At 41.7% G+C, this 27,845-nt stretch overlaps 1 protein-coding gene across 1 annotated transcript in view; it reads right to left on the bottom strand.

Moving 5' to 3' along the window:
* MBD6 (methyl-CpG binding domain protein 6) overlaps window positions 1–27,845 on the bottom strand; it is a 114,251-nt gene that overhangs the window by 28,962 nt on the left and 57,444 nt on the right. The window contains exons 5-10 of the mRNA XM_089681328.1: window positions 23,743–23,911; window positions 14,711–16,408; window positions 13,891–14,591; window positions 8,703–8,901; window positions 6,499–6,677; window positions 2,919–3,659 (exon numbers count right to left, since the gene is read on the bottom strand). Of these exons, the coding sequence (XP_089537454.1) occupies window positions 2,919–3,659; window positions 6,499–6,677; window positions 8,703–8,901; window positions 13,891–14,591; window positions 14,711–16,408; window positions 23,743–23,911 (3,687 nt within the window). The remainder of the gene's footprint in view (window positions 1–2,918; window positions 3,660–6,498; window positions 6,678–8,702; window positions 8,902–13,890; window positions 14,592–14,710; window positions 16,409–23,742; window positions 23,912–27,845) is intronic.

The raw sequence follows: 27,845 nt of genomic DNA, 5'->3' as shown, positions 1-27,845 counted from the left end.
CCTCAAATGTGCAAGGAACCTCCACCGTGCTTCACTGTTGCCTGAGACACTCATTGTACTGCACTCCAGCCCTTTGGCTTTAGCAGGAGGCAGTTTGTTTGCTGAATATTTCATCTGCTGACATTTTTCTGCACCACAGTTCCCATGCATGGTTGAGTCGCTTAGCCCTGTTTCCATGTCAGAGGTATGGCTTTTTGGCCACAATTCTTCCATGAAGACCACTTTTGGCCAGTTGTGTGCTGATGGCACTGCTGGATAACTTCTAATATCAAAAAGTAAGCATGATGCGTCTTTCATCTGCTGCATTAATTTTCCTTTGCCAACCACTGCTTCTACAGTCCTCAATGTTGCCCTTTTCTTTGCACTTCTTCAAAAGAGCTTGAACACCACATCTTGAAACCCCAGGCTTCTTTGAAACCTTTGCCTGGGAGAAACCTTGCTGATGCAGTCTTCCACAACCTCACCTTAGTAGCAAGGTTTGGCTATACATCACCCAGTTTTATGCCTTCTACATAGCTGTTTCTGTTTTTCAGTCAATTAATGTATTTCAACCTACATATGAAATTGATATTTAGCACTGCTTGGTATAATTGGTTTATCATACAGCTGACTCTAATTCTACAAAATCTCTATGTGCAAGTGTACAAAGTGTGCAAGTGTAAGAATTGATGCTGGTTTGAAGATAAGGTGTAGTCATATCACATATTGATTTGAGTTAGATTCTTCTTCTGTCTGTTCACTTTGCATTATGTAAATTGATAATTAAAATATATATTTTTTAAAGCATTCTCTCTTTACAGCATTTCTTCACACCTGCCTAAAACATTTGCACATTTTATATATATATATATATATATATATATATATATATATATATATATATATATATATATACACATATATACATATATATATATATATATATACACACACACACACATATACACACACACACACCACACACATGGTAAAATAAGTATTGAACACTTCACCAATTTTCTCAGTAAATATATTTCTAAAGGTCCAATGGACATGAAATTTTCACTACATGTCAGTAATAACCCATGCAATCCATACATGCAAAGAAACTAAAACAAATAAATTCAGAAATGAAGTTATGTGTAATAAAATGGAATGACAGAAAAAAGTACTGAACATGCTAACTGAAATTTATTTAAATACTTCGTACAAAAATATTTGTTGGTAATGACCGCTTCAAGACCACTCCTGTATGGAGAAGCAGGTTGCATGCATTGCTCAGGTGAGATTTTGGCCCTTTCTTCCACACTAACAGCCTTCAGATCTTCAAGGTTCCGTGGGCCTCTTCTATGAACTCTGATCTTTAGTTCTTTCCATATATTTTCTATTGGATTCAAGTCAGGTGACTGGCTGAGCCATTCTAGCAGCTTTATTTTCTTTCTTTGAAACCAACTGAGAGTTTCTGTGGCTTTGTGTTTGGGATCATTGGCTGAAATGTCCACCCTTGTTTCATCTTCATCATCCTGGTAGATGACAGCAGATGTTTATCAAGAATGTCTTGGTACATTTTTCCTTTCACCCTTCCTACAATTACATGAAGTTTGTCAGTACTGTATGCTGAAAAACAGCCCCACACCATGATGTTCCCAACCCCAAACTTCACTGTTGGTATTCTGTTTTTGGGGTGATGTGCAGTGCCATTTGACCTCCAAACATGGTGTGTATTATGGCATCCAAAGAGTTAAATTTTGGTCTCATCTGACTATACTATATTCTCCCAGTATTTTACAGGCTTGTCTAAATGTTGTACAGCAAACTTTAAATGCTTTTTCTTCAGCAATGGAGTCTTACATGGTGAGCATGCATTCAGGTCATGGCGGTTCAGTGCATTACTTATTGTTTTCTTGCTAAATCAAGGTCTTTCTGAAGCTTTCCACAAGTGGCCCTTGGACAACTCTTCTGATAATTCTTTTCACTCCTCTGTCAGAAATCTGGTGAAGAGCACCTGGTCGTGTCCAGTTTATGGTAAAATTATGTTCTTTCCACTTCTGGATTATGGCTCCAACAGTGCCCACTGGAACATTCAGAAGTTTAGAAATCCTTCTGTAACCAATGCCATCAGTATGTTTTGTTTTGCAACAATAAGGTTGTGAAGGTCTTGGGAGAACGCTTTGCTTTTATCCATCATGAGATGTTCCTTGTATGATACCTTAGTAATCAGACACCTTTTTATAGGTCATCAGTTGAGACTAAACCACATTATATTAATTTGCACTGACAAAGGGCAGGATTGCTTTCTAAATACTGATAAGATTTCAGCTGATGTCTTGGCTTTCCATGCCTTTTTGCACTTCCCTTTCTTCATGTGTTCAATACTTTTTCCCTGTGTCATTCCATTTTATTAAGCATAACATCATTTCGAAACCTATTTGTTTTTGTTTCTTTGAATGTATGGATTGCATGGGTGGTGAAAATGTCATGTCAATAGCATCTTTAGAAATATATTTACTGAGAAAAATTGTGACGTGTTCAATACTTATGTTACTTATCTATCTATGGTTCTGCAGTTAACTCCATATATGCATATACAGTATGTATAAGATTGACGCCATTTCAAGACTGGAATTATATTTTGAAGTACAAGAAATGATTAGGAAAACAGGAGGGAGGTGACAGGGGTATGTAGAAATTTCAGACTATTCCCTCCAGTGCACCACTTGCAAGTTCCAGTGTGATCCACTGCTGTGACCTGAGACCAGCTTCTGTTTCCACTACCCCATAAAAGCATATTTCAAGCGATGCATGCGGGTTCTGAAAGTATATCGTTTTTGGACTTCCAAGTGTTGTAATCAAAACTGCCAGTACAACACATTGTGAACAATTGTGTAGACAAACATATACATCTGCAGTTTAAACATAAGTATTCACACAATACATACATCCACCTCCTGCTCCCCGGGCTGTCCTCCCTCTTCCTGCCAATGGTGAGAAAATGGAGAGATTCCTAGCACAGGCTGGGTCGGATCCTGGCTGTGACCTGCTTCTTCTCCATCATTCTGTGTGGTTTCTTCTCCATTGTATCTCCAATATGAGTGCCGTGAACTGGAGAGCCTATCACCACGTGGCCGACGACCATAAGACCTCTCTCCTCGGGAGCGACCATTAAACCTATAGCCTCGCTCATTACCCTTGGAAAGTTCTCTTTCAGGAAGGTTTAACATATTGGGTGGGTGAGGAGAACCCATCCATGGGAGGTTTGGGGAAGCTCCATTAGGGATCTCAGAAGAAATGACAGCATCAGTAAGCATCCTGCACCTTTTCAGTGGAGATGCTTCTGGTTCTGTCTCAGAGGAGGAAGGATCCAATGACTGGGATAATGCATCTGTTCTTGGGGGATCAGAAGGTGTGTCTGGAGGAAGGTCAGTCCGGACTGGTCCCTGAAATGGGGAGCCTTTGGGGAGGAGTCCAGTTTCAAAGGCACTTGAGGTGTTGGAGACAAAGGAACCAGGTCGCATTGAGAGCAGTGACAAAGTCTGAGACCTGTTAGTCACATCAGCTCTCTGGGAGGGGAAATTGGAGTCAGACGGCTGTTGAGAGATAGAGGAGGGTTGAGATGTGGGTGTAATGCAGGACTCTGGATGAGACAAAGTGTTGACTTCTTTCTCTGACGTTGAGTGAGTCTGCAAGATAAAAAAAAGAAAAACTGAAAAGAAAAACGAAGTAAGAAAGAAATAAAAAATAAGGCCAGGAAGCACTAATAAGGTGGATGCCCTGTCAAGTTTTCCATATATTGATTATATTCTTCTCATAGGCATAAAATTACAATAAATAAAATTCTCCATAGTGATGTTTTATAAATCTTTAAAGCACATGCGTTAACACTGTGCACGATGATTTTGGGATATGTGTTGCCTGATCTCGGTTTACATATGAACAACCTGGGTTGTGTATGAGTTAAAGGGAGAAAAGAGAATCGTTAAAAAAAAATGTTTTTCGCTTTTATTTAGTGTTTTACTTTACTTCATTACCATCACATGGGTGCTGAAAAGCCACCTGTGTAATAGTATATCTTTTGTGACAGGTCCTGTTTATGGACACATTTGTCTCCCCTGCAAAGCTTCCAAATAGAGTACTGATGGTACCCTATTTGTTTACATTTCTGTCCGCCAGCTTCAAGAATCTGACAGCTTCAAACCCAGTTTTCAGAGCAGAGTACTTCTAGGTTCACAAACAGTGGGAGGATCAGCAAATTGATAATTTCAGACTTCTCATTGCTCACCATCCTGAAAGCATCCCCAGCCTCTTTTGTGTTTACCCCGTGCTCGACAAATGCTCAGGATTTAACTGTTAGAATTTCAAGCCTGAGTAACAATTGGGGTTAACACTACAGATATTAATTAGGAACAATTTTATGAAATTTTTCTGATTGACTAAAATGTGTGGAACAGAATTATGGCTAGTCCAGGGACATTCAAACACAAACATTCTTAACAAGCAGTAAAGCAAGCAATAAAAGCAGTAGTCACAGACCTCTGCACATATAGGCACCGTGAAGCAATTCATCTTACATGTTTACAGCAGAAAGTATTTTGCTTCCAGCTTTGTAACTGCTAATGTAAACACAGCACAGGTTCACAGGAAGAGGACAAGAGCAGGGTGCGGAGACCTGACTGGAAGGACTTCTGTGCTTCTCTTGTGTTCTTTGAGGATGAACTGCTCCACATAGTCTGTGGCTACAGGATGTCAGTGGGCTAAAGGTTGTATAGTAACAGTGTGCAAAGAATGTTTTTGTGAAGCTATCATCAAGCTTTAAGCAGCTTTGTTGAAGCCTTTAAAAAACTCTTCTTTAAAGATTTCCCTAATTTCAGTTTGGCAATGTTAAAAACACAGATCTTAATTACAGTGCTGACTATCACCTTAAACAAGGTAACAGCAGGCTTTCAATAAGCTTGAGGCAATTCTGAAGCTTACTGAACTTTGTTATCACAGGGATGTTCAATTCATATCGCCCGAAACATGTAGTACCGGGCAGGTAGTTTTGTTTTTTTTTTTACCTTGAGCCCTGCTGCAGGCAAGCAGCAGGGCTCATCTGTCAGGTGGAAGTATTGGGGCGGCAGCGCTGCCACCCGATTGCTTCCTCACAGCCCACTATGTTGCCATCCTCCCCTATCCTGGCCCCACCCACTACGTCTCCCGGGCTCCGCTTGCCCATGTACAGGCCCAGGAGCAGCCAGTGGGTGCGGGCGGGTATAGGGCAGGGAGGAGAGCGGACACATCTGCTCCCTTCCCCTTCTTGTCCAAACCCAGAAATTATGTGACGTCACTTCCAGGTATATGTTGACAGATTTCCCGGCGATCTTAGGAGGATCTTAGGGCGAGCTTAGGAGGAGGCAGAAGCCACCAAGAATGGGGGTTTTGAAACCTTTCTATTGTGACAGAAGGGTTTTTCGTCCTGTAACCTCCTTTGTTAACTTGTCAAGTGCATCATCAGACAGACAGGGGAATTTATACCACCAAGTTTGAAAGTTTAAACATTCCATAAGTGAATAAACCAACACATTCCTGGTTTCCTGATAGTTTTGCACTTTTCAGGGGACAGCTAGTTAAGTGAGCTGCAGGTGAGGGAGATACTGAATCTCATATCAGGTATCAAGCTACACAATTGGTCCGATAAGACTTTATCATGTCGTTGGTGGCTATTAGGGTCCAGGCTTTGCACTCCACAGTGGTCATACCCCCAGTGGGGTCTTTAGGGTCTGGGAACCATAGGAAAGGACCACTGCCCTGGACCTGTATAGCAGCCTATGAATAACCACATAAGCTGCATTCAGTACCAAGGTAAGTGCTCAAGCAGGATCCAGTGCCCAAAGCAGCATGTTAGGCCGCCCCCATGGCATGGGGTATGATTCCCAAGGCATTACCAAGGATCCCCCGATCTGGATTGCACTGTTCTTGTTGTTATAGTATAAGGCCATGAATAGTTAGTTAGAAGTTGATTGAACAAGGAAACTAGCCAAACACAGAAAAACTCCTCTATAGGGGAGAATAGGTCCATCAACTAAAGACATTAGCAAAAAAACAAAGTCTCACAGAGTGGGGTAGGGTGATAGGGGTTCATCCAAGGGGTGTATCCAGCAAAGCTTTGCCAATGTCTAATCATCTAAAAGTAGCAGCCCACTACTGGTGAGTAAACCACTGAATATCATAACTTCACATTTTGGTCTGGTCTATAAGATCTTGATTACCCCTGAGCTTGAAAGGGTTAAATAAAAAAAGTTATTTAACTTTTTTTAACTACTGGATATAAATGTAACCATTGCAGAAACATTTCAGAAGAAAGAAGCCTTGTATTTTCCATTTAGTTTAATTAGCTGTATGTAAAATTCCTCAGTTTTGGCAAATGCCAGTGTAATCAATTAGTCATTGGAGTCTTGAACCAAACAGACCACATCTTATACAGACAATAAAAGTAACTGAAACAGCACTTCACATTCAAGAAGGTTTGAGTGAGGAAATTACCTGAGCATTGCTCCGCTGCCCTTGTAGAAGTGACTGTCCCTGGAAGAGCTGCATTCCAAGACCTCCAGGAAGAGATGGTAAAAATGTCTGCTGGTTTTGCAGCAGAGCCTGAGCTCCCAAAAGAGACTGAAGACTTCCCAGCTGGGCACCAGGATTTGAGTTCAGCGCTGCCAGATCACCTGTAAAGTTACAGCAGTAGATCATTATTACTTAATTCTCCATAAATTCAGGTCTAGTAATGCGCAAACACAAATCCATGGTGAATAAAGATGCATGTGCTTACTATACTTTGCTTACTTGATTTTTACTGTGGTGCCAATTATATGGTTAAATCACTCAGTACCAAGACATCAAAACTGCCCATGTAGCTGAGCCCTCAGAGTAGTGCTAAATCTCAGACATGAAATATGAACAAAACACATCCTTCTATACTGTGTGATTGCCTCTATTCAAAAACAGAGTGTGATTTCTCTCTGGTGTCTCCAGGAGTAATTTCCGACAGGTTTTCCCAGCTCCAAGAGATAGTTGTTCACAGGTGAGGGGAACTCCAGCACACAGCTTGTCATTGAGAGCCTCAGATGTGCATTGCTTCCTATGTACTGTGAGGAGGAGGGTGTACCCCTTCCCTTTAATCAGGGCTCTGAGCTCTCCTGTGACTGAAAGAGCTAAAAAAAAAAAAAAGCAGCACTGAAATGCAAAAAAGTGAAAACTGTTTTATGAGAAAAAAATGTCAAATTGTGTGAAATACACAAGGCTTTTAGCAAACTAAAAGCTACCCATTTATGGTCTATATCTACTTTGACTATGCTGCATATGTCATATACAGATTAAACAAAATCATAGTTTATATTCTTCACACTGACCATGCTTTTGTGCTTTAGCACAAAATCATAATTAATCAGCCACATTTCAGATTCTTACAGATGCTGGAGATTTAAAACCACCAAAGGTCCCTTGTGACAGCAGAAGTGCTTCCACTGCTGCTGTTTCCAGCACTACACACTTGGTATCACATACTGTATACAAATAGGTTCCTACACGCCTGTTTTACATGTATTTTATGTAATCGAAAATGCTACAGGAGCAGAAACAATCCCACTGTAGCACTAGTAGTGATATTTTACAGTAAGCAGGAATTCTGAAATTAAGATGATTATAAAGAAAGTAAGAGATAGGACAAAGAGTAATATATGAGAAGAAGAATTAATGGAGGTGAAACCTGCACAAGTAGCTGATCTCTTTTTATAATGGGGATAGCACATTATAAAATCATTTTAGACCTAGGAATCCGGTAACAACTAGAGGTTAGTAGAACTCCAGACATTTTTTCCCCAATTTGAGTAGAACAGGGAATGATGATACATTCCCCAAAGAGGACATCTGCTCTGCTGACAGCAGTAAAAATGTTCACCTCACTATGAGGTTCACACCCTAAACTTCTTGTTTAGCCACAGAAAAAATGGGACAGAGTCTCTAACTTTCCCACCTAGCAAAAACAAAAATTTGGCTGGAGATGGACAATAACTTTTTGTCTTTCCCAATTGCGGTCACCACAAATGTCTGTTAAAAGTAGTTGTGAACATACAACAGTAGTTAGTTATAGACACTCTCTAATACAGTTAATTCTATGCAGGTACCATTACTGATTTTGTAACCATGCATCCTGTTTTCCATAGTTTGTTCAGCCTGAGGCAAGATGCGGGCTGTGATTGGTAGGGGGTGTGTGTCAGAAGCAGACTGACTGGTCAGGAGACATACTGTGTAAAACTACCAAATACAGGAATGCTGTGTGCCTGCAGAGTGTCCTGTAACTCTGAATAGCCAGCCAAAGGATGACCAAGCTATCATAGATCAGCTCCTGTGCTTTGTGCGTTCAGTTTAGCACAAGGAAGAAAGGTGACTGGCAGGATAAACCAGGTACTTCAGTTGAAAGAAAAACATGAAAACGAAGGGGACTATGATTTATAAAATACACATAAGTGACCGCACACACAGAACAACATTAATAACAATATTTAGGGTAACATGCATTTTAAATGCTGTGCTGAACCTACTTTAAAAAGACAATAGTTGTTTTTACCCATTATCACTAGCACATACAATAATTATTGTACATAAGGCTGAAACAACCCATTATATGAACAAAATAAAGCACCATGCAGATAACTTCTCTTTCTGGGCATGTGGTCATCAAGTAGGCTTACCCAATAACCCAGCAGTGAGCAGAGGGTTAAGCAGAGGGGGCATTAGCGTGTTAAATCTTCCAGATACCGCTGTTTGTGTTGGATGGAGCTGGAAAGGGCTGTGTGGCTCGGATGGAGGGATCTTCCCCTCTGATAAGGCAGATGAACTAGTGGTTGTAGTAACAGAGGCTGATCCAGAGCAGGAGGTATTGATGCAACTCTGTAAATAAAAATAAGGGTTACCAACACACAATCAGTCCAACTCATGGGTGCATTCCTTGCCACAGACTTCCATTATATCTTATGGATGTGGTGCACCAAAGCGCACCAAATCCACAGGATATAATAGTAGTTTATGGTTCAGTGACACTAACCCGCAAGAAAGCCACAGGTGCACTGTACTGAACCCAGAGATCAGTGTTAAAGCAGTTTAGTAGTTGTAAACCCTTTCATAGGTGCAAATATGCCCATAGCAAAAGCAGAGTGTGTTGTTTTAATACACTGACCTTTTTATTTTCCTATTCCAGCTTCTGCTGGCATCGCTCTCCAGGCCGCTAGAGAGGTCCCAAGCAAAGTGCACTTGGTATCACCCTACCTGGGACAGGAGCCAGAGCTACAGAGGAAGCATTGGCTCTCACCACGGCTGCCTGCTTCCTCCACTGCTGGCGCCAGTTCGATGCACTCTAACGCTCTGAGATGGCGGGTCAGCAATGTCAGATCACGGTCAATGGGTTGGCGACCCCAGGCCTGCGCTTCCCTGGTTTGAGGTCGAGGGCCATATCAGAGGGCTCTGAGGGCCACATGTGGCCTGTGAGAAACAGGTTGGGCACCCCTGGTCTGACTAATGCTCTCCCAGTAAAAATATTTAAACCAGAGTTCGGTCTTATTCTTGTTTAACCACCTCAATGCTGGACACTTTCACCCCCTTCCTGCCCAGGCCATTTTTCAGCCTTCAGTGCTCTCACAATTTGAATGACAATTACTCAGTCATGTAACACGGTACCCATATGAAATTTGTATCATTTTTTTTGAGACAAATAGAGCTTTTTGGTGGTATTTACTCACCACTGGGTTTTTTACTTTCTGCTATAAAAAGAAAAAAGGCTGACAATTTTGGGGGGGAAAAAGAAAAAAACGCATTTTTGTTCTTTTTATAAAATTTTGCAACTAATTGTTCTTCAAAGATTTATATCAGATTTCAATCTGCTACATTTCTTTGGTAAAAAATAACCCAAAATCACTGTATATTATTTAGTGAAAGTTATAGAGTCTACAAGCAGGGTCAGTGCTTCCACTAGGCAAACTAGGTGGCTGCCTAGGGCACACTGCCACCTAGAGGCACCTGGGTGCAGCACAGGCCAGCACCCTGTGTGGGACGCCACCATGTCATGAATGATCCTCCAGCTGAGGGGAGTAGCGGCAGAGAGGAGGAGAGCACAGAGGAGGACAGAGAAAGATGCCCAGTGTCTGGGTCTAGTGTATCAGCTGAGCTGCAGCTCCATCCAATGTTCCTCTCAGACTCAGTCCCTTACTGCAAACCGGCTGGCAGTTGCTGATCACTGTGGAGTTCCAGCCCTTCTCTTCTCATTCATCAGTGGACAAAGGTAATGTCTGACTCTCATGTCTCGTGTCTGTGTGCAATGTTTTAGTGAGTGATAACATTATCACGAACCCAAAGCCAGCTGTTCTAGTGCCTGTTGATCTGTGTCAGTGTTGGTAGTGGTGTGTTGTGTCGGATCTGTCACTGTGTGGGATTGTTCAGTTCAGGTGTTCTCTCGGTGTGCGTGGGCTGGGCTGCCTGCGGTCACAGAGTTTTATATCCCTCCATTGCCTGGGGAATTCCAGTCTGGAATCTGTCAGAGTGTGCATCCATCATCCTCCACTTACTGCAACTGTCACCCTGTCACTGCCAGCCACAGACACAGTCCGTTCGTGACACTGATTTTGTCTTTAATATTGGTGCTGGTGGCATGTTATGGCACTTAGTTTTGCAAATTAGAAGAAATTTAGCAGTTTCAGGTTTTGTTTATTTAATATTTTCTACTATTTTTAAAAAAATTTTATTGGGGGGGGGGGGGCAAGCAATTAGCTGGTCTTGCCTAGGGCGCAAGATACTCTAGCACCGGCCCTGTCTGCAAGCTACGGTACATATACAGTATATGAAAATCGATCAATCCGGATGTACTAATCAGCCTAATTTCCGGAGGCCCTAAAATGCCAGGACAGTAAAAATAAGCCCCAAATGACCCCTATTTGAAAATAGACATTTCAAAAGGATTTAGTAAAAGGCATGGTGAATTTTTTTAATTTATATTTTTTTCCCAACAATTCTTGGGAAAATTAAAAAAAATAATAAAATTTGAATTTTTTAACACAAAATTGTAATTTTAACAACTTATTTCTCACACACTGCATAGGCATACTTGCAATTACACCCCTAAACACATTCTGCTACTCCTCCCAAATAAGGGGTTACCACGTGAGATTTTTTCACAGCCTAGCCACATAGAGGGGCCCATAATCCAAGAAGCGCCTTTGAAGGAGCATAAATTACGCATCTAATTTCCTGACTACCTATCACACTTTTGAGGGCTCTGGAGCAGCAGGACAATAAAAACACCCACAAAATGACCACATTTTGGAAAGCAAATAAATTGAACTGCTTAGCATAAGAAATCTACAGCTGCAGAGAACAACAAAGACCGTAAATAACGTTCCTTGAAGTGAACTTAAAACCACTTTTTATTTTGTTTCAGATAGAGAAGAATAAGGTTAAACTCTCATTTGGTTCTTTTTCTGATCTGTGTCCCACTGGAGATTTCCCTGAATTGCTAATCTGGAGACACAACTAAAAATAAGAGTAAATCACTCCAAAGTCAATGTGTTAGCACAAGAATAGGTGTCTCCATTGAAAGATTTTGTAGAGCAACAAGTTGAAGAGCTAACAAGCCAGTTAGTTGCGTGAAAAATGTGCAAGCTATTGGTTGCATGCTTGAAATTCTCTGCAACTAATTGAAAATAGGTCCCTTTTACCCCACAAAAACAATTTCACTGTGCATGTGCTGAAATAATAAAGTGCCAGTATCAAGCAAAAAACAAAAATCTGCAGTCAAAGTAAAAGTTCAGTACACTGTCTCTACGGCAGATTTTCTTTGCTCACTTTGGTGAAACAGTTGTTAGAAAGATGGTAAATAACGTAAAACATCTGAGTCTGGATAGCAGTAAAAACCAGACAACGGCTCATATCATTCCCTGCTGGATTTTCTATATCCGGAGACAGTTAACTATGGAGTTATCCAGCACAGTCTGCCATAGTCTGGGCAACAGATAAGGTGTCAAAAGGTGGCTTCAGCTCTGGACCTGCCAGTGCAAAGGATAACTACAAAAAAATGTTTTCAAACGCCTATTGACTGAATCCCTAAAGGAGGGAATGACTACAATAGAAATATTATATTGATTATTTAATGCAAGAATGGCTGGATCCTTAGAGGAAACAGACCATTTCTTTTGAAAGATCTCTGTCAAACGGTAACAGGCAGCAAAAGTGCCAGGAGGGATAAATAACCTTTCAGAGAAGGTAAAGAACTGACTATATTAAATTCTGGTAGTGAAAAATCTTCAGTAGCACCCTGAAAAATATCAGCATCCCATTTGCCTGCTGCACATGCAAGTGTGCTAGGCAGTTCAGGTTGCAACCCTTGAATACAGGAGACATCGTCCATTGGAACCATGAGGGTCTTATTCAAACAGTAAACCACCAGATCCACAATAGGCATACTCTATTTCTTAGTGAACGTGGTTTCCATGGGGGTATTATTAAGCAAATCATTTTGGAGGAACAAATAACTTTTCAGGGCGAGCCGAGTACATGTATAACATATCCATTAAATGAAGATGTACAGGGAAAGATTGGGGATGCTGAGGCTGGGCACCATGATCCCAATCCCATAACCCTAGGAACAGAGGACTAAGGAACTGACAATTTAAAGTTGGTCTTTTAGGTCTGAGATAAGACCAAACCCTAGGATTCGTTGGAGCAGATTCCTCTGAAGAGGAAATCTGTGTCTCCTTCTTCCAGAAAAGTCACTTCCCCTTCTATCTTTTCCACCGGTGGGTCCCTGGAAGGCTCTTCCTTGGGAGGATGGGAGAGAGAACATTTCTGTTTGTGACCACAATGATCCAATCCAGAAAAGATTCCAGGAAGCTGGTGCTGTAACCTAGTAAGAGCACACAAGGAAACTGGAGGAAGGTGCCACAGAATTACTGGCAAGTAAATGGAATTAGAGCCACACAGAACTAAATGACCCTCAGGGACTATAATACAAGAGCAGCTGTGTCTAGCTTACCCTCACCACCCGATTCCCCTACACCAAATCACTGACATACTGTCAAGAATATAGAAGGCCTAATGTTAATGAGCAATCCCCATCAGCTGAGAGGAATGGGTGCTGTACAAGACACCTGTTCTGGTACTCCCAGAATAAAGTAGGAGGCACAGTAATCCACTATGTCCGGCCTTTTTCACCTCCCTATAACAGCAGTGTACAGTAGTACTTACCTGATCTGAGATGCTCTGAAAAGCACACTGCCACAGAAAAACAGCCAATTCTGCTATATAGGAAGCCAATCTGGCGGTTGACAGCTGACTCCCCCTTTCTGTGACTTCAATGACCCACACTGCACCTGCAGCGCCCTCCCTTTGTTCCCAAGCATGTGGGGATGGAGAAGCCCCCTGCTTTTGGTACCAAAGCCTATTTAACTGCCCCTAAGGTCCGCCACTGCTATAAGGTGCTTGGAGCAGCCAGAAGATAGTGTAAAAAAGAAAAAAAGAAAAAAAAAGAAAACCGGTACATGCACATTGTGAATACTGCAGTCAAAAAAGAGGAGAATCACATCAGGACATTTGGGGCCAGGAAACAAGGGGACCTTCCCAAAAACTTTCCTATCACTTCCTATCTCAATGACCACATTTGCCAAGACAAAAAACACCCTAGAAAGAATCTCCCTAGTGGGGATACAGACAGTATAAAAACATGACAAGGTATTCTAACATTTCCCTGCTGTATCCGTAACTACAAAAATGTGTACTTCAAACAAAATATTGATTTTACAGATAGCAAGTTTTCATTCTATAAGAATGCAATAAGGTCAGACATTTTTGAATATTCACAACAACGTATGCAGCAATTCTAAAAACAAGATTAGTTACCTGTCCTGGGCAGGCAGAGGAGTCAACAGCCCCTAAACTGGCAGCCAGTAGTGCGGAATTCAGGGCCATGAGGGCTGGAGAGGCAGAAACAGGAGGGAAGAGCAGTGGTTGGAGTGAGTTTTCAGGAAAAGTCTCAGGCAAGGTCAGGGGTGTCTCAGGTTTCTCAGTTGTGTCAGTATGTGAAGAGGGCAGAGCATCCAGCAAAGGTGCGAGAGAGGACAGAAGGCTATTCTGCTGTTGATTCTGAGGTGGAATATCAAGCTGTGGTAGTCCAAGTGCTCCCAGTGGTAAAAGAGGATTATGTAGAAGAGATGCCATCAGCAAAGCTTGCAAAGCACTGGTTTCTGGATCACCCACAGAGGGTAACGTCAAAGGAGGATTCTGGAGTCCTAATAGGCCAAGATCAGCACTTCCCAATAAAGAGGAGGAAAGTAAATTAACTAAGCCTTGGTTAAGCAGCTGTTGTTGCTGGTTCAAGCTGAAGGAGAGTGGCAATGAGCCCAGCATGGCTAGGTTTAAAAGCGCAGGTGTGGCAGAGAATGGCAAGACATGTTCCTGGCCCAAGAAGGAGAAGCTGTCCCCAGCAGAGGGCAGAGAACAGGACAGCTCACTGTTGCCTTCTGTGATACCACTTTGTGCCAGGCTCGGGGCTGGAGAAGATTTTGGTACTGGAGACTGGTTGGGTCGGCCAGAAGATGAAGCTAAAATGAGAAGCAAATTAGAATATGCATGTATAAACAATACGCATTACTTGTTTCAGATACTTAAAATATTCAATGTTTGTTTGTAATTAATTCAAATAAAAATGTAAAATACTTACATGGATTTGTCCCAGTGGGTGTTGAGGGTAACTTCAGTGGTAAAGGAGTCCCTGAGTTCTGTTCTGTAGCAGTCTGGACTAGTTGCCCTACAAGGCCAAGAAGATGGTTGCTGATATCTTGAGAAGCTGGAGACATGCTTGGATTTTTGCTTTGGCTTGGGGGCTCCTCTACAGACATACGAGGCAATTGAAGGGAAGAGGGAGTTTGACCAGAAACTGACTGTGTATTAAGAACTTTGGATTTTCCCATGTCTTCATCAAACTGTCCCCCAATTCCTGCTAACTTTGATACACAAGAATTTAATCGAGTGTGTCCACTAGGACTACTAGGGGTTTGGAGAACCTTACTAGTATCCTGTGGACTGGTATCAGGGCCTGGAGAATTCTTTTGTCTTTTTCGCTTCACCATTACATCCCTTCTCTGGGAATGAGTCCTGCTGGGAAGAGACCGGCCTTCCTGTGTGACAGATGTAGAAAGCAACGTATTGGGATTCAGCAATCGGCTGGGTAAAGTGCTGGGGGCTGCGGCTTCAGGTTTGGTTTGATTTGCCATTTGGGCCTTAGCAGCTGCTGTAAGGAGGCTGCTGGCTGGAAAGGAAGCATTGCTTTGCTGGCCCAATATGCACCCGAGGGGAAAGCCCAGTAAGCCTTGCGCTGCTCCCAAAGACACCGGTGGTGCTGATTTATTGCTTTGGTGGGTTAAGGCATGGCTGGCATTTGAAGAAGATCCCAGTTGGGCCTGCCCAAAAGGAGGGAGGCCTTCAAGTATTGCTTTTGGACTGTGGGGCACAGAGCGCTTGGGAGGGCTAATGGGCCTGGGAGATCTGGAACTTGACCTTGTGGGGGCAGGAAAGTGCTCAGAGGAGGCAGAGGAGTGTCGGGAACGTTGAGGGGATGGCTCCACACTGCCAGCTGGGGAAGAGATAGAGGATATTGAAGACCTAGTTGTAGAAGGAGAAGTCAGCACTCCACTACGAGGGAAAGGTGAAAATGCAGGAGGAGGCAGTACAAGGGAGGTTGTGTTGCTTGGGTTGTGCTCAGGAGTAGGGTGTGGGTTCAATAAGGGAACCTGAGACTGAATTAAAGGAGGAGAGTTTAATACATGGTGCTTTGGACTAGGTGGTCTACAGCTGTTGGAATCCAAGATGCCAAGTGGATCTTTCTCAAGAAAGGCAAACGGTCGTCGGGAGACCTGAGGAGACTCATCCAGCGTCCTTGAAAATGTGCCACCTGGCACAAAGCTACAAGCATTAAGAGCTATTGGTTTTGGAGAGAGGCCTGAAAGTTCTTGACTACATGAGGGATAGGAAGGCCGGTGTTGGGAAGACTTTACTTGCGTAAAAGAACTGGAACACAGCTCATTAGATATGGCTTGTGGAGTCCTTGAAAACAACTCATAGTTACCATTTGATGGCACAGGTGGACAGTTTCTTAAGGCATAGGACTCACCAAGAGATGCCCCATGCTGCCTAGGTACAACAGGCCGCTGGCTGGATCGTAAGCCAGAGTACCTTTCTCCAGGATTAGGAGTTAAAGTATCCGATTTGTGATCCAGGGGATTTTCAGAATGGTGAGCAGGCATGCTATGGGCCTTCTCCATCATTAGTTTGGTGAAGATGTCAGGATCAAGAGAACATGGGTGTTGTCCCATCTTTGGGCTGGTGGATGCTGCATGAAAGTTTTGACTTGGGCCACATCCTGTTGAAGATAAACATAAAATAAACAAATATGTTCACTGACACACACAGAGGACTGAGAATATAAAATATGCTAGGTTGTCAATAAAATGGGGGAGATTTACTAAAGCTGGTTCACTCAGAATCTCGTGCACCTGTGCATGGTAGCCAATCAATTTCTAACCTCAGCTTGTTCAATTAAGCTTTAGCAATAAAACCTGAAAGCTGATTGGTTTTCCATGCAGAAGTGCACAAGATTCTAAGTGAAACAGATTTAGTAAATAAAGCCAAATGTATTTTGGAGGTTATTGTGCTCCAGCCAACATCTTAGGCTCCACGCACACTAGAATTTTTTTTTTTTTTTAGTTCAAGAAAACACTGGTAATAGCGTTTTTTTAGTAGTGTTTTAGTAGTGCTTTTGTAGTGTTCAGAAGGATTAGCTTTTTATTAGTGTTTTTACAGTACATGTAGAGGGTAGAAAAAAAAAAAAAGCTGTTAAGAGCATTTAGCGTTTGTTTTTCTGCTGGAAAAACACTCCAAAAAAAAAAAAACAAAAAAAACTCTACAAACACAATTTTTTTTCTGCTCCTAAACACTGATGCTCAAAAAAATGCTAATAGCCTAAAGTAGTGTGCATGAAAATACGTGCATGGAGCCTGAAAGTGTTACTAAACCCAGGACCTTGCATTCACTATATCTGGTCTCCCACAGTACACAGAACATGAAAAAGCAATTATTTCAGTAAATATAAACTGCTAAGTACCCTTTCTCATCAGCAGTATTATAGCAGTCTTGTGACTTCTATCAGTGTCTGGCTGAGCACTGGTTAATCTTGTAGGAGCTTTTATTCTTCTCTGCCGATTGGTCCTGTGCCATTCACATGCACCCTCCCAAAAAAAAATAAAATATTATCCCTAGCAATACACACCAAATTGAGCATGTGCAGAGTGTCTCCTAGGGCTTTGTACTATCAGCACATGGATTGGGGACTGCGGAAAGAGGGGAGGGTCAGAGAAGACAGGATCAAACAGCCTTTCTACATGATGCACAGGATTAACCCCTTAGGTTCCACAGTGAGTATAACAAACATGCTTTACTGCATATGCAGACTGATTTTACTGTTGTGGATTTAGTAACACTAAGTCAATTATAAAAAAAATAAAACTGGAAACAAAATGTGGTCATTACAGTTTAACCATGTGTAAAGCACAACTTCTTTCATTTGTTTCATGTAACATTCCAGATACTGCAATGTATTTCAGGAAACAAAATAATCACTTGGCAAAGCATTTGCTGCTGGTTATAATACTAAGCCAGGTAGAGATTTGAGAGTGAATTAGATCTACAACCTGAAGGTTGCAGCCATAATTCTCTTTAAGAATAATCTGCCTCATACTTGACGAGCCTCTCAGGATGAGCTCTGAACAGGATACTACAAGGAAAAGGCAGAGAAATATCTGTGTCGCTAACATTTTAACAATGAAATCAGATTATTATTATCATTATACAGGATTTATATAGCACCAATAGTTTGCTCAGCGCTTTACAATATAAAGGGAGACAATACAGCAACAATACAGTTCAATACAAGAGGCATAGGAGGGCCCTGCTCCATGGAGCTTACAATCTACGAGGAAGAGGCTGGTGGTACAAAAGGTAGTATCTGTGGGGGATGGACTGGTAGGGGGAGTAGAAGATTCCATTATTAGCTGAGGGTAGGACAGGCTTCCCTGAAGAGATAGGTTTTCTGAGATCACCTAAAAGTGAGCAGAGTAGGCGATAGTCTGATAAATTGGGGTAGAGAGTTCTAGAGGATGGGGGAAGCTCTGAAGACGTCCTGGAGACCAACATGGGAGGAGGAGATAAGGGAGCTAGAGAGCAGGAGGTCGTGCAAGCAGAGAGTATGGTTTGAGTGATATTTGGAGACAAGATTGGTGATGTAATTTGAGGCAGAGTTATAAATGGCTTTATATGTTATTGTTAATGTTTTGAATTTTATCTGATGGGAAGCCAGTGGAGGGATTGGCAGAGAGGGGTGGCAGATACAGAACAGTTAGTAAGGTGGATAAGTCTGGCAGAAGCATTCATGATAGACTGAAGAGGCGATAGCCTGCGATGAGGTAGGCCAATGAGTTACAATAGTCAAGGCGAGAGATAACCAGGGAGTGAATAAGTTGCTTAGTAGTTTCCGAGGTTAGGAACGGGCGTATCTTGGAGATGTTGCGGTGGTGAAGTCTACAAGATTTGGACAGTGATTGGATTTGGGGCTGAAAGGAGAGATGGGAGTCTAGGATAACACCGAGCACCCTGGCATGAGGAAAGGAACTGATGGTTGTATTATTGATCTTGATGGAGACGTCAGGGGAGGGGACACGGGCTGGTGGGAATACTAGGAACTCAGTTTTTGAAAGATTGAGTTTGAGGAAGTGGATATGCCGATATGTCGCTTAGTAGGTTAGTAATGAAGAGAAGAAGAAGGGGTGAGGTGAGGGGTAGAAAGATAGATTTGTGTGTCATCAGCATAGAGATGGTGCTTAAAGCCATGGGAGTTTATCAAGTGACCAAGGGAGGAGGTGTAGATGGAGAAGAGTAGGGGTCCAATGACAGAACCTTGAGGGACCCCTATAGAAAGAGGGAGTGGAGAGGAGGAGCCAGAGTTATAGGTAGTGCTGAAGGAGCGCTGTGATAGGTAGCAGGAGAACCAGGAGAGAGCGGAGTCTCGGATGCCAAGAGAGTGGAGCTTTTTGAGAAGGAGGGGATGGTCAACAGTATCAAAAGCCGCAGAGAGGTCAAGTAGTAAGAGTACGGAGTAGTGGCCATTGGTTTTAGCAGTTAGTAGATCATTGTTTATATCTGCTTTAATGTTTTTATATGTACATGTGAAATAGATTAGTGTCATGTATATAACCTAAATACATTTATATATATATATATATATATATATATATATAGTCTGTACAGTAGGTACAAAGCCTAAAGGATAATAATAGTATAGGTGCCCCAAAATTGTATATAGTGTGAAATTATATATGTACTATGTATGTGTTCATACAACCTAACTTTGTACATTTACTGTATGTATAGGATTGACATTGCACAGTGCTTCATAGAGTGCAAAAATCCATTTCCATCAATTGCTTGCTCCCCAAAGACTCGCAGTTAGTCAACGTTAATCATCATGTTTTCTGACTGAGGAGTGAGGGGAGGTAATCAGTGCAAACAAAGGAAGAAAACACAAATTCTATGCAGAGATTGAGATGAGATTACACATACAAATTGAGCTCCTTGGTTGTGCTCTGCTGATACTCTTATCTCTGCAACAATGAAAGACAATGTGATCTTTGTCCAGGCTTTAAAGTATTACCAAACCCACAACAGTAAAATCTGTATATGCAGTAAAGCAGGTTTGTTTTATTCACTGTGGAACCTAAGAAGTTAATCCTCTGCATTGTGTAAGAACACAATTTGATCCTGACTTCTCTGATCCTCTCCATCTTCCAGTGCCCCCCTCTTATCTCCTGATAAGACATATTGTGTTGAGACACTCTGCACATGCTCAGTTCGGTGTGTATCGCTAGAGAGGTTTTTTTTTTTTTTCCTTGACAGAGTGCATGTGATCAGCACAGGGTTAATCAGCACTGTGCAGACAGAGGTTAGGGGTTCTGCATCCTCCCAGAGCAAAATGAAATCTCCCCCTACAAGTTTTAACATGTGCTCGCCTGGACACTGATAGAAGTTACAAGACTGCTCTAACTGCTGATGCAGTTTAGGTTTACCAAGCAGTTTATATTTACTAAAATAATTGCATTTCCATGTTCTGTGTACTGTGGGAGACCAGATATAGTGAATGCAGGGTCCTGGGTTTAGTAACGCTTTACGCTATATGAGGGAGCTCAGGAGCTGTGTTTTTAGGGCCTGCATCAACAGGCTTTGGGTTGCGTCAACAGCATCAGTATGACATCAGATTAAGATGGTTCTGAGGTCATTCAGAATTTACCGACAGGTACATTTGACATGCAGGTGACCTCTTTCTGACTAGCAATTAATCTGCTTCACGCGGATTTTGCATTCCTAAGACTTGATTGGGAATGCAAAACCTGTCTGAGGCAAACACATATCACGAAATGATACTTTTCGGAAGTTTACTCCAAAATGTAACTAGCTAGTGTTTCTGGGCATTTATAGGGATACCGGTAAGTAAACCTCTTATGTAGCCAAAGGTCTCCATCAGAGTTTAAAAATATCCAACACAAATATTTGGATAGCAAGTAATGACACAAATTTTACTGAATAGTTTTGGCGCCTGACCCCCAGCACAGGTAGTGTATGCATGTGACTGGTAGTCTTTGGCTTCAAATAGGGAAGTCTGGGATTTAAAAATTAGCTTAAAAGCTGGTTCTGAAAAGACCGACTACCTTTAGCTCTGCTGCCAGACAGTCAATCGACACCATCCTTTTCTCATTCCCCTTAAGCTCTCCTTGCCATCATACAACCCTCCTCTCCCCGACCCTCCCCTTCTTACCCCCCCCCCCCCCTTCCACCACCATCAACCCAACCCCCCCCCCCCCCCCTTCTTCTCTGTCTCCCTTTTTTCCACCTTTTCTTCTGTCTTCTCTTTCAGATTTCTGAAAAAAGATAAAGCAGTGTCCCCTGAGGTGTTTTCTTTCCATGTTGGCTACAATCCATGCTTGTGTATACCAAGATATCTGACATCTGAGTGATTGTTTTATGGTTTTCTCTTGTGACATACTTGTACAGCTTTAGCCATTTTGTGATGCTTTCTAATGCAGTCCATAGACGGGTCGTTTATCGGCCGAATGTTCGTGGATCTTCACATTTATTTTTATCGATCATGCTGGAAAATCCACGAAAAACGACATTGGTGGCAGCATCGGCAACAGGGTCGTAAATTCGGCCGATAAACAGCTCGTCTATGGCCTGCCTTAGCTTGAAAACTGTTGTATTTAAACTAAAGAATTTAAAAAAAAAAAAAAAGCTGGGTCTGAAATTATAGTTTTAAACTTTATGTGTTATTATGGGATCATTTTAAGGAATAATGATGCATAACAGCTAAAGCAGTTGAAGTAGATGTAAACCCTAAATGACTGACATTTAGATTTCTAGATCACTCTATATCAAACTACTGGAACTACAGGTTTTTATTTTTAATAAAATACAGGTTTTAAGCTTTTTTTTTTCTTCCTATGCAGCAAAGTGGCTGCCAGGAGATCTGCAGAATGGAAATGCAGAATTTTTCTGTCAAATGCATGTTCTCCAGCGAGCAAGGCATTTCTCAGGGCAAGTTTTTTAACCTCTTCCCTACTGTGCTATAGCCAAAAGATGGCTACAGCACAGTTGTCTATTTCTGGGAGGACGTCCACCCAGAACACGCCCCCTGCGCGCCCCCAGCGGCGCTGGTGATCGCTGTGGCCTATGGACACAGCTGAACACGTGATACAGTGATGACACAGCAGATCACCGGGTAAATACAGTTGCCAGTTATCGGCTACACTTTCCACACGCTAATGATCGGCACTGATCATCAGGACACCGATGATCAGTGCCCACCTGTGCCCATCCGTGTCGCCCACCTGTGCTCTGCAGCTCCGCCCAGCAGTGCCACCCACCTGTGCCCAGCAGTGCCACCCATCAGTGCGGCCCAGAAGTGCCACCCATCAGTGCTGCCTATTCGTTGCACCTCATCAGTGCCCATCAGTGCTGCCTATCAGTGCAGACTCATCAACGCACATCAGTGAAGGAGAAAAATTACCTGTTTGCAAAATTTTATAATAGAAATAAAGCAAAAAATTTTTTTTTTTTTTTTTACATTTTTTGCTCTTTCTGTTTATAGCGCAAAAAATAAAAAACACCCAGTGGTGATTAAATACCACCATATGAAAGCTCTATTTGTGTGAAAAAAAATGATAAAAATTTCATATGGGTACAATGTTGCATGACCACACAATTGTCATTCAAAGTGCGACAGCACTGAAAGCTGAAAATTGGCCTGGGCAGGAAGGGGGTATGAGTTCCCGGTAGGCAAGTGCTTAATGATAACAGTGGACCATCTGAAGCCAGAGTTACAATTAGAAAACACAGAAGTACAATTGGGAGAAAGGGACAGAATGTTGTCCCTTAAGCAGGAAGTATCCTCAGCCAATATGCCCTGAATCACATTTTTGCATTAATAAAGCATATACTGTAGATAATAAGTATCTATATTATTTAGAATGGCCGATAGGATTTGTGAAAAGAAGGAAACTTTATATACACTTCTTTTCGCACATATTTCATTTTTCTTTTAAACTGCAATTTATTTCTACTCAAAGAAACAATTGAGTACTGTCCGTGATACATTTTTTATTTGCACTAACATACAATTTTGAGGACAAGCTTTTGGGGAGTGTCCCCTTCTTCAACCAAATCAACCCATCAAAAAGTGTCAGACACTCAAAAGGGATCTTCAATATCTCCGAATCATACAGCTGCACCTCCAGTAATGTTGTGTACCTTATCCAGTGCAGAAAATGCAGCAAAGGATCTTATGTTGGTGAAACAGGGCAGAAGTTACAAACAAGGATGAATTTTCACAGACATACCATCAAGGAACATAAAGAAGATGACTTTTGCACACCTGTGGGACATCATTTTGCACAACCAGACCACACAATGGGAGACCTCAATATTTTAGTTCTTAAAGGAAATTTCAAATCCATTCAGGAAAGAAAAACTTTTGAACTAAGAATGATAATTCTATTTGACACAAGAGATAACGGCCTTAATTTGGACTTGGAATTCCTCACTCATTAGCCAACAGTTTTATGACTATCACCTCAAGCATGACTCAACATTCTGCTAAAACTTTGTGAGTAGTACTGCTTGGACCTTGACGAAGGGGACACTTCTCAAAAGCTTGTCCTCAAATTTGTATGTTAGTGCAAATAAAAAATTATTCCGGACAGTACTCAATTGTTTCTGTCGCAAATGCACTAATACGGCTACAATCACCTCAAGCGTTTCTACTCAAAGGAAATTTACTTCTTTTTTTTTTTTTAATAGAATTTGTTTCTGCTCAGAAGTGGCTTGATCCAACCCTCCCATAAATTCCTGTACATCATTTATTCTAATGTTTTACTAATGGCTGATTAAAAGCCACTGTGGTTGACATTGTTTCTGGTTGCTGGAATCAGCTTTTATAAATAGTAGTTGAGTTAGAGCTACAGTGCATTTTGGAAGAGTTCTCCTGCATTAAGCAGATAATGGCTAGGACAGATCTGAAAGTGTGAACGGGTTACAAGTCATCTCAGGTTTTGAATATAAGCAAAAAAAGTTAATTGAAACATAAGAAATACACACCAGCAGCTTGATTTTGTAGTGCAAGGGGAGTACTTTCAATGCTCTTGTATAAGGTAGCAAGGGCCACAATTTTCCTACGATGGTTGCAGAGTTTGGTCATGTCCTCCTCAGCCTTTACGTCTTCTGCGCTGCGCCTCTTCACCACTGCTCTAGGATCAAAGTTAAAAACCTGCAGACAATAAAGTGAAAGAGTTTCTTCAGCCTAACTAATGCAATGACTAATTAACAAAATATTACTTTTATGTAACTGAAAGCAGAAAGGAAAGGATAACAATGCAAATACTAAGGTAATGTCTGATATTAATTTTTCAGTTGATAAAAGTATATAAGCTGCTAGTGCTGACCTCTACTTCTGAAAATGCTGATTCTCTGGCTATCACGCTGATGAACAGCCCCTTTTACTTGTGGGGTCACAAGTCCAAATGGCTGATTCACACCAGATGCAGTCCAATATTTTTTTTCTGCATCAAAATGCACGCACAGTGTTTTCCGTGTATTCCAATGGCCCTAGTTCACACAAGTGCAGTAAGTTCCAGTGTGCTCCGGTGCAGAAAAAATAAAGTAGAAGATGCTGCTTTTTACTGCACAGAACTGTACTGTAACACAGCAAAATTCATAAAAAATGCACTGAAACAGAGTGTGGTGTGAACTGTAAAGCACAAACACATCTGGAGTGCGCTTTTGTGGTGTGAACAGTCCCTCCATGTGGAAATAGAAATTCAAATGCACTCTGACTTTACTTGCTTTATGCTTGCATGAGATCAGTGACTTAGGCTGGCCATACATTATACGATTATCTGGAGATTTTTGGTTTAGATTTACCAAAAACCATATAATAGGAGGACAAACCTAAACAACACTTTCAGTTGTATCCATTTAGGCAGGCCCTTGCACTACACAGTTGAAGGTAAATCTAAACGAAATTGGGCAGAAAATTGGAAGATAATTGTATAATGTATGGCCAGCCTTAGCCCTGTTCACGCTGATGTGATTTCATATGTGAATCGGATTGCACTGAATCGCATGATAAGGGAAATAACACTGATTCCTAGGAAACCCGTTCACATTAATGCAGCGCAGCTGTGATCAGGTTTTGAGAAAGGGTCTTTTGATTGTTTTGTGCAATGCAGTGTGATTCTGTGGTCCATAGACCAATAGAAAAAAACTTTCAAATCACTTATCTGTCCTTTTGTCAAACAGGATTTCTTCCCCAGCACAAATTACAGCTGTATCCAAAATCAAGTTAGAATCACATCAAGCCGCACTGCAACTGCACTTGAACGCACTGAAAATCATATCAAATTCACACTGCATCAGTGTGAGCCTAGCCTTAAAGCGGAATTTCATTCTCTCAATCAACATTGACTATTTTAAATCCTTGTGCTGCTAGCAAATTGTTTTGTACATTTATTTAGTTACTCCCTGGTCTCCATGCCTAGGCAAATTATATCACACATACCAAGAGTCTTCAGGAGGGTTTTTTTTTTTCAGCTAAGCACACCGTCCTGCCTGCATGCCTGGGCTAAGGGCAGATGGATTCCAGGAAGTAAATGATACATGAATCATCTGCCCTTAATCAAGATGGCTGCAACCAGAAATGCAAGGGGGTGTTTTTCAAAGTGATTTGAAAAAAACAAAACATGGAGACATAGATGGATGTATGAGTTTGCTTTGAATAATAAAAATTAGCATTTTTGGTTGTGGTGCTCAGATGCAGTGTAGATCCACTTTAAATTATTGAAACAGACAAGCAACAAGAATTTTCAGAAGAGGTCTGGCAGTCTCCATATTTCTCTTACTACTGGCTTCCTTTAAGTAAATAGTAGGTGGTACATAAAAAAAAAAATTAATGGAACAGGAGCATTTGCATTAAAGGATATGTTCACCTTTGGAACATGTTCCACCCGTTAGGTCGCCCGCCCCCCCTCCCTCTGACAGACCTCTCCCGGTACTGACAGATTTGAAAACAGCGCGGCTGTGCGGGGTTTCACCCACATGGCAACGTCACTAGAGTTCTGTGAATGAGTGCCTACAAGTCCCAGCAGCCTCAGAGGCTGTCGGCTTGTAGTTTTAATGAACTACCACGGTGCTGTGAAACACTGTAGTAGTTCATTGAAGCTTCCTGTCAGAATATCTGCCTGACCGTACATCCCGTATGGCAAGCAGATATTCTGACAGGTCTGCAGGAGACCTGCATGGCATCAGCAATCTACTGATCATTGGTGCAAGGTTTTCCAGGATCCTTTGGACAAAAATAATGAATGCACATTTTTTTACCTGCAAAACAATGTGAATATATTATTTTTGTCCAAAAGGTAAACTTATCCTTTAAAGAAGAGTGGGCTCCCTCCAGGCAAACCAGCCCTTAATTTATCCTTTGCTATATGTGCTCCAAATTGGATAATCCCAAAACTATACAGTTAGGACCACAGTATACACAGTATACAAAAGGAGTCTAGGCTTTCACATATAATTGCAAATGTTAGCTGGTAAGTGTGCTGCGAAATTTTCTGTTTTTGATATGCAAAGCCCTCCCATGTGCACCTTACCGCAAAGGCTAGTGCTAGATTGGAGTGATTGCCACTTATCTGTACAGCTTGTCTGCTGGATTTTAGTGCAGGGCAAATTGGATGCCTCCAGCTGCCATTGTGCTCTTGCTGAGCATCCAGTGTCTCCCTGTGCCTTTAAAGAGGAGTGGGCTCCCTCCAGGCAAACCTGCCCTTAATTTATCCACTGCTATATGTGCTCCAACTTGGAATCTCTCAAAACTATAGAGTTAGGACTGCAGTATACAGAGGAGCCTTGGCGGGGCACTTCATCTTTCACGTATATTTGCAAATGTCTGCAACAAAACCTTCTGTTTTTAACATGACTTATTAGAGGGGGTCAATTTGTTTTTAGTTTTTATATGCAGGTTAGCTAGTAGGTGTGCTAGAAAATTTTCTGTTTGTCATTGCTATTAAAACACAAGTCTTGAAGAACAGTGACTCTGTCATTCCAACCCTACTCGGAGCCAAAAATTTCACTTCATGAAAAATATACTACCGTACCTGGAAATCCTATTTCACCTGGTTTGAACACAGGTTTTTCAACCCTAGAGATTACTGTGGACCTTGTATTCAGCCTTTCCTACAGTGACCAGAATTTGGCCTTAAGTATTCTTTTGGAACAGGATGGAAAAACCTTTCACATAAGTCTTCCTTCGCATTTCCTTTTTAGAATCTTTAAGTTGTCTCATGGGTCAAACCCCCATTACAGCGCCCTGTGCTTCCCTGGTTGCGGGAAAGAAATTTACTCCATCTATGGCCTGCCTGAATTTTTTTAATTAAAATAATAAACATGTCATACTTACATGCTCTGTGCAATGATTTTGCACAGAGCAGTCCCAATCCTCTTCTGGGGTCCCCTGCTGGTTCTCCTGACTTCTCCCCCACCCCGCTGGCAGAGGGTAGCTACTATTAAAAGTTTAGGGTTTTTTTTTTTTTTAACTTAATGCAGATAATGCATTACAGTAAAAAACCTTTTACCTTTACAACCACTTTAATTTATCAGGGTGTCCAATGTGTCCCTATGCCTTTAAAGAGGAGCGGGCTCCTCCAGACAAGCCTACCCTTAATTTGTACATTGCTATATGTGCTCCAATATGGAGACTCAAAGCTAAAAAGTTAGGACCGCAGAATACAGAGAAGTCTTGCCGAGGTACTACAGCTTTCACATACACTGTATTTGCAAATGTGTGCAACAAAACCCTGTTTTTAATGTGAATTGATCTGAATTGATGTGTTTTTAATCTGAATGTCGCAGCTGAAATGGTGACTTATCACAACAAGCAACATTTTTCCAATCTTCTATTGTAAAATTTTGGTGAGCTGGTGTGAATTGTAGCCTCCGTTTCCTGTTTTCAGCTGACAGAAGTGGCACTTGAGATCTTCTGCTGCTGTGCTGCTTCTGTACCCCATCTGCTTCAAGGTTCGGCATGTTCTGCGTTCAGAGATGGTATTCTGCATATCTTGGTTGTAACAAGTGGTTATTTGAGTTACTGTTCCTTTAGAACAGCAGTTTTTGAAATACACAGACGAGCCTATCTGGCTCCAACAACCATG

The sequence above is a fragment of the Staurois parvus genome, unplaced genomic scaffold, assembly GCF_062004578.1.
Source record: "Staurois parvus isolate SC_StPar_1 unplaced genomic scaffold, SC_StPar_1.0 ptg000017l, whole genome shotgun sequence".
Classification (NCBI taxonomy): Eukaryota; Metazoa; Chordata; class Amphibia; order Anura; family Ranidae; genus Staurois; species Staurois parvus.
Note: the sequence above shows the minus strand (reverse complement) of the source record. Positions and strands in the feature narration are given on the sequence as shown.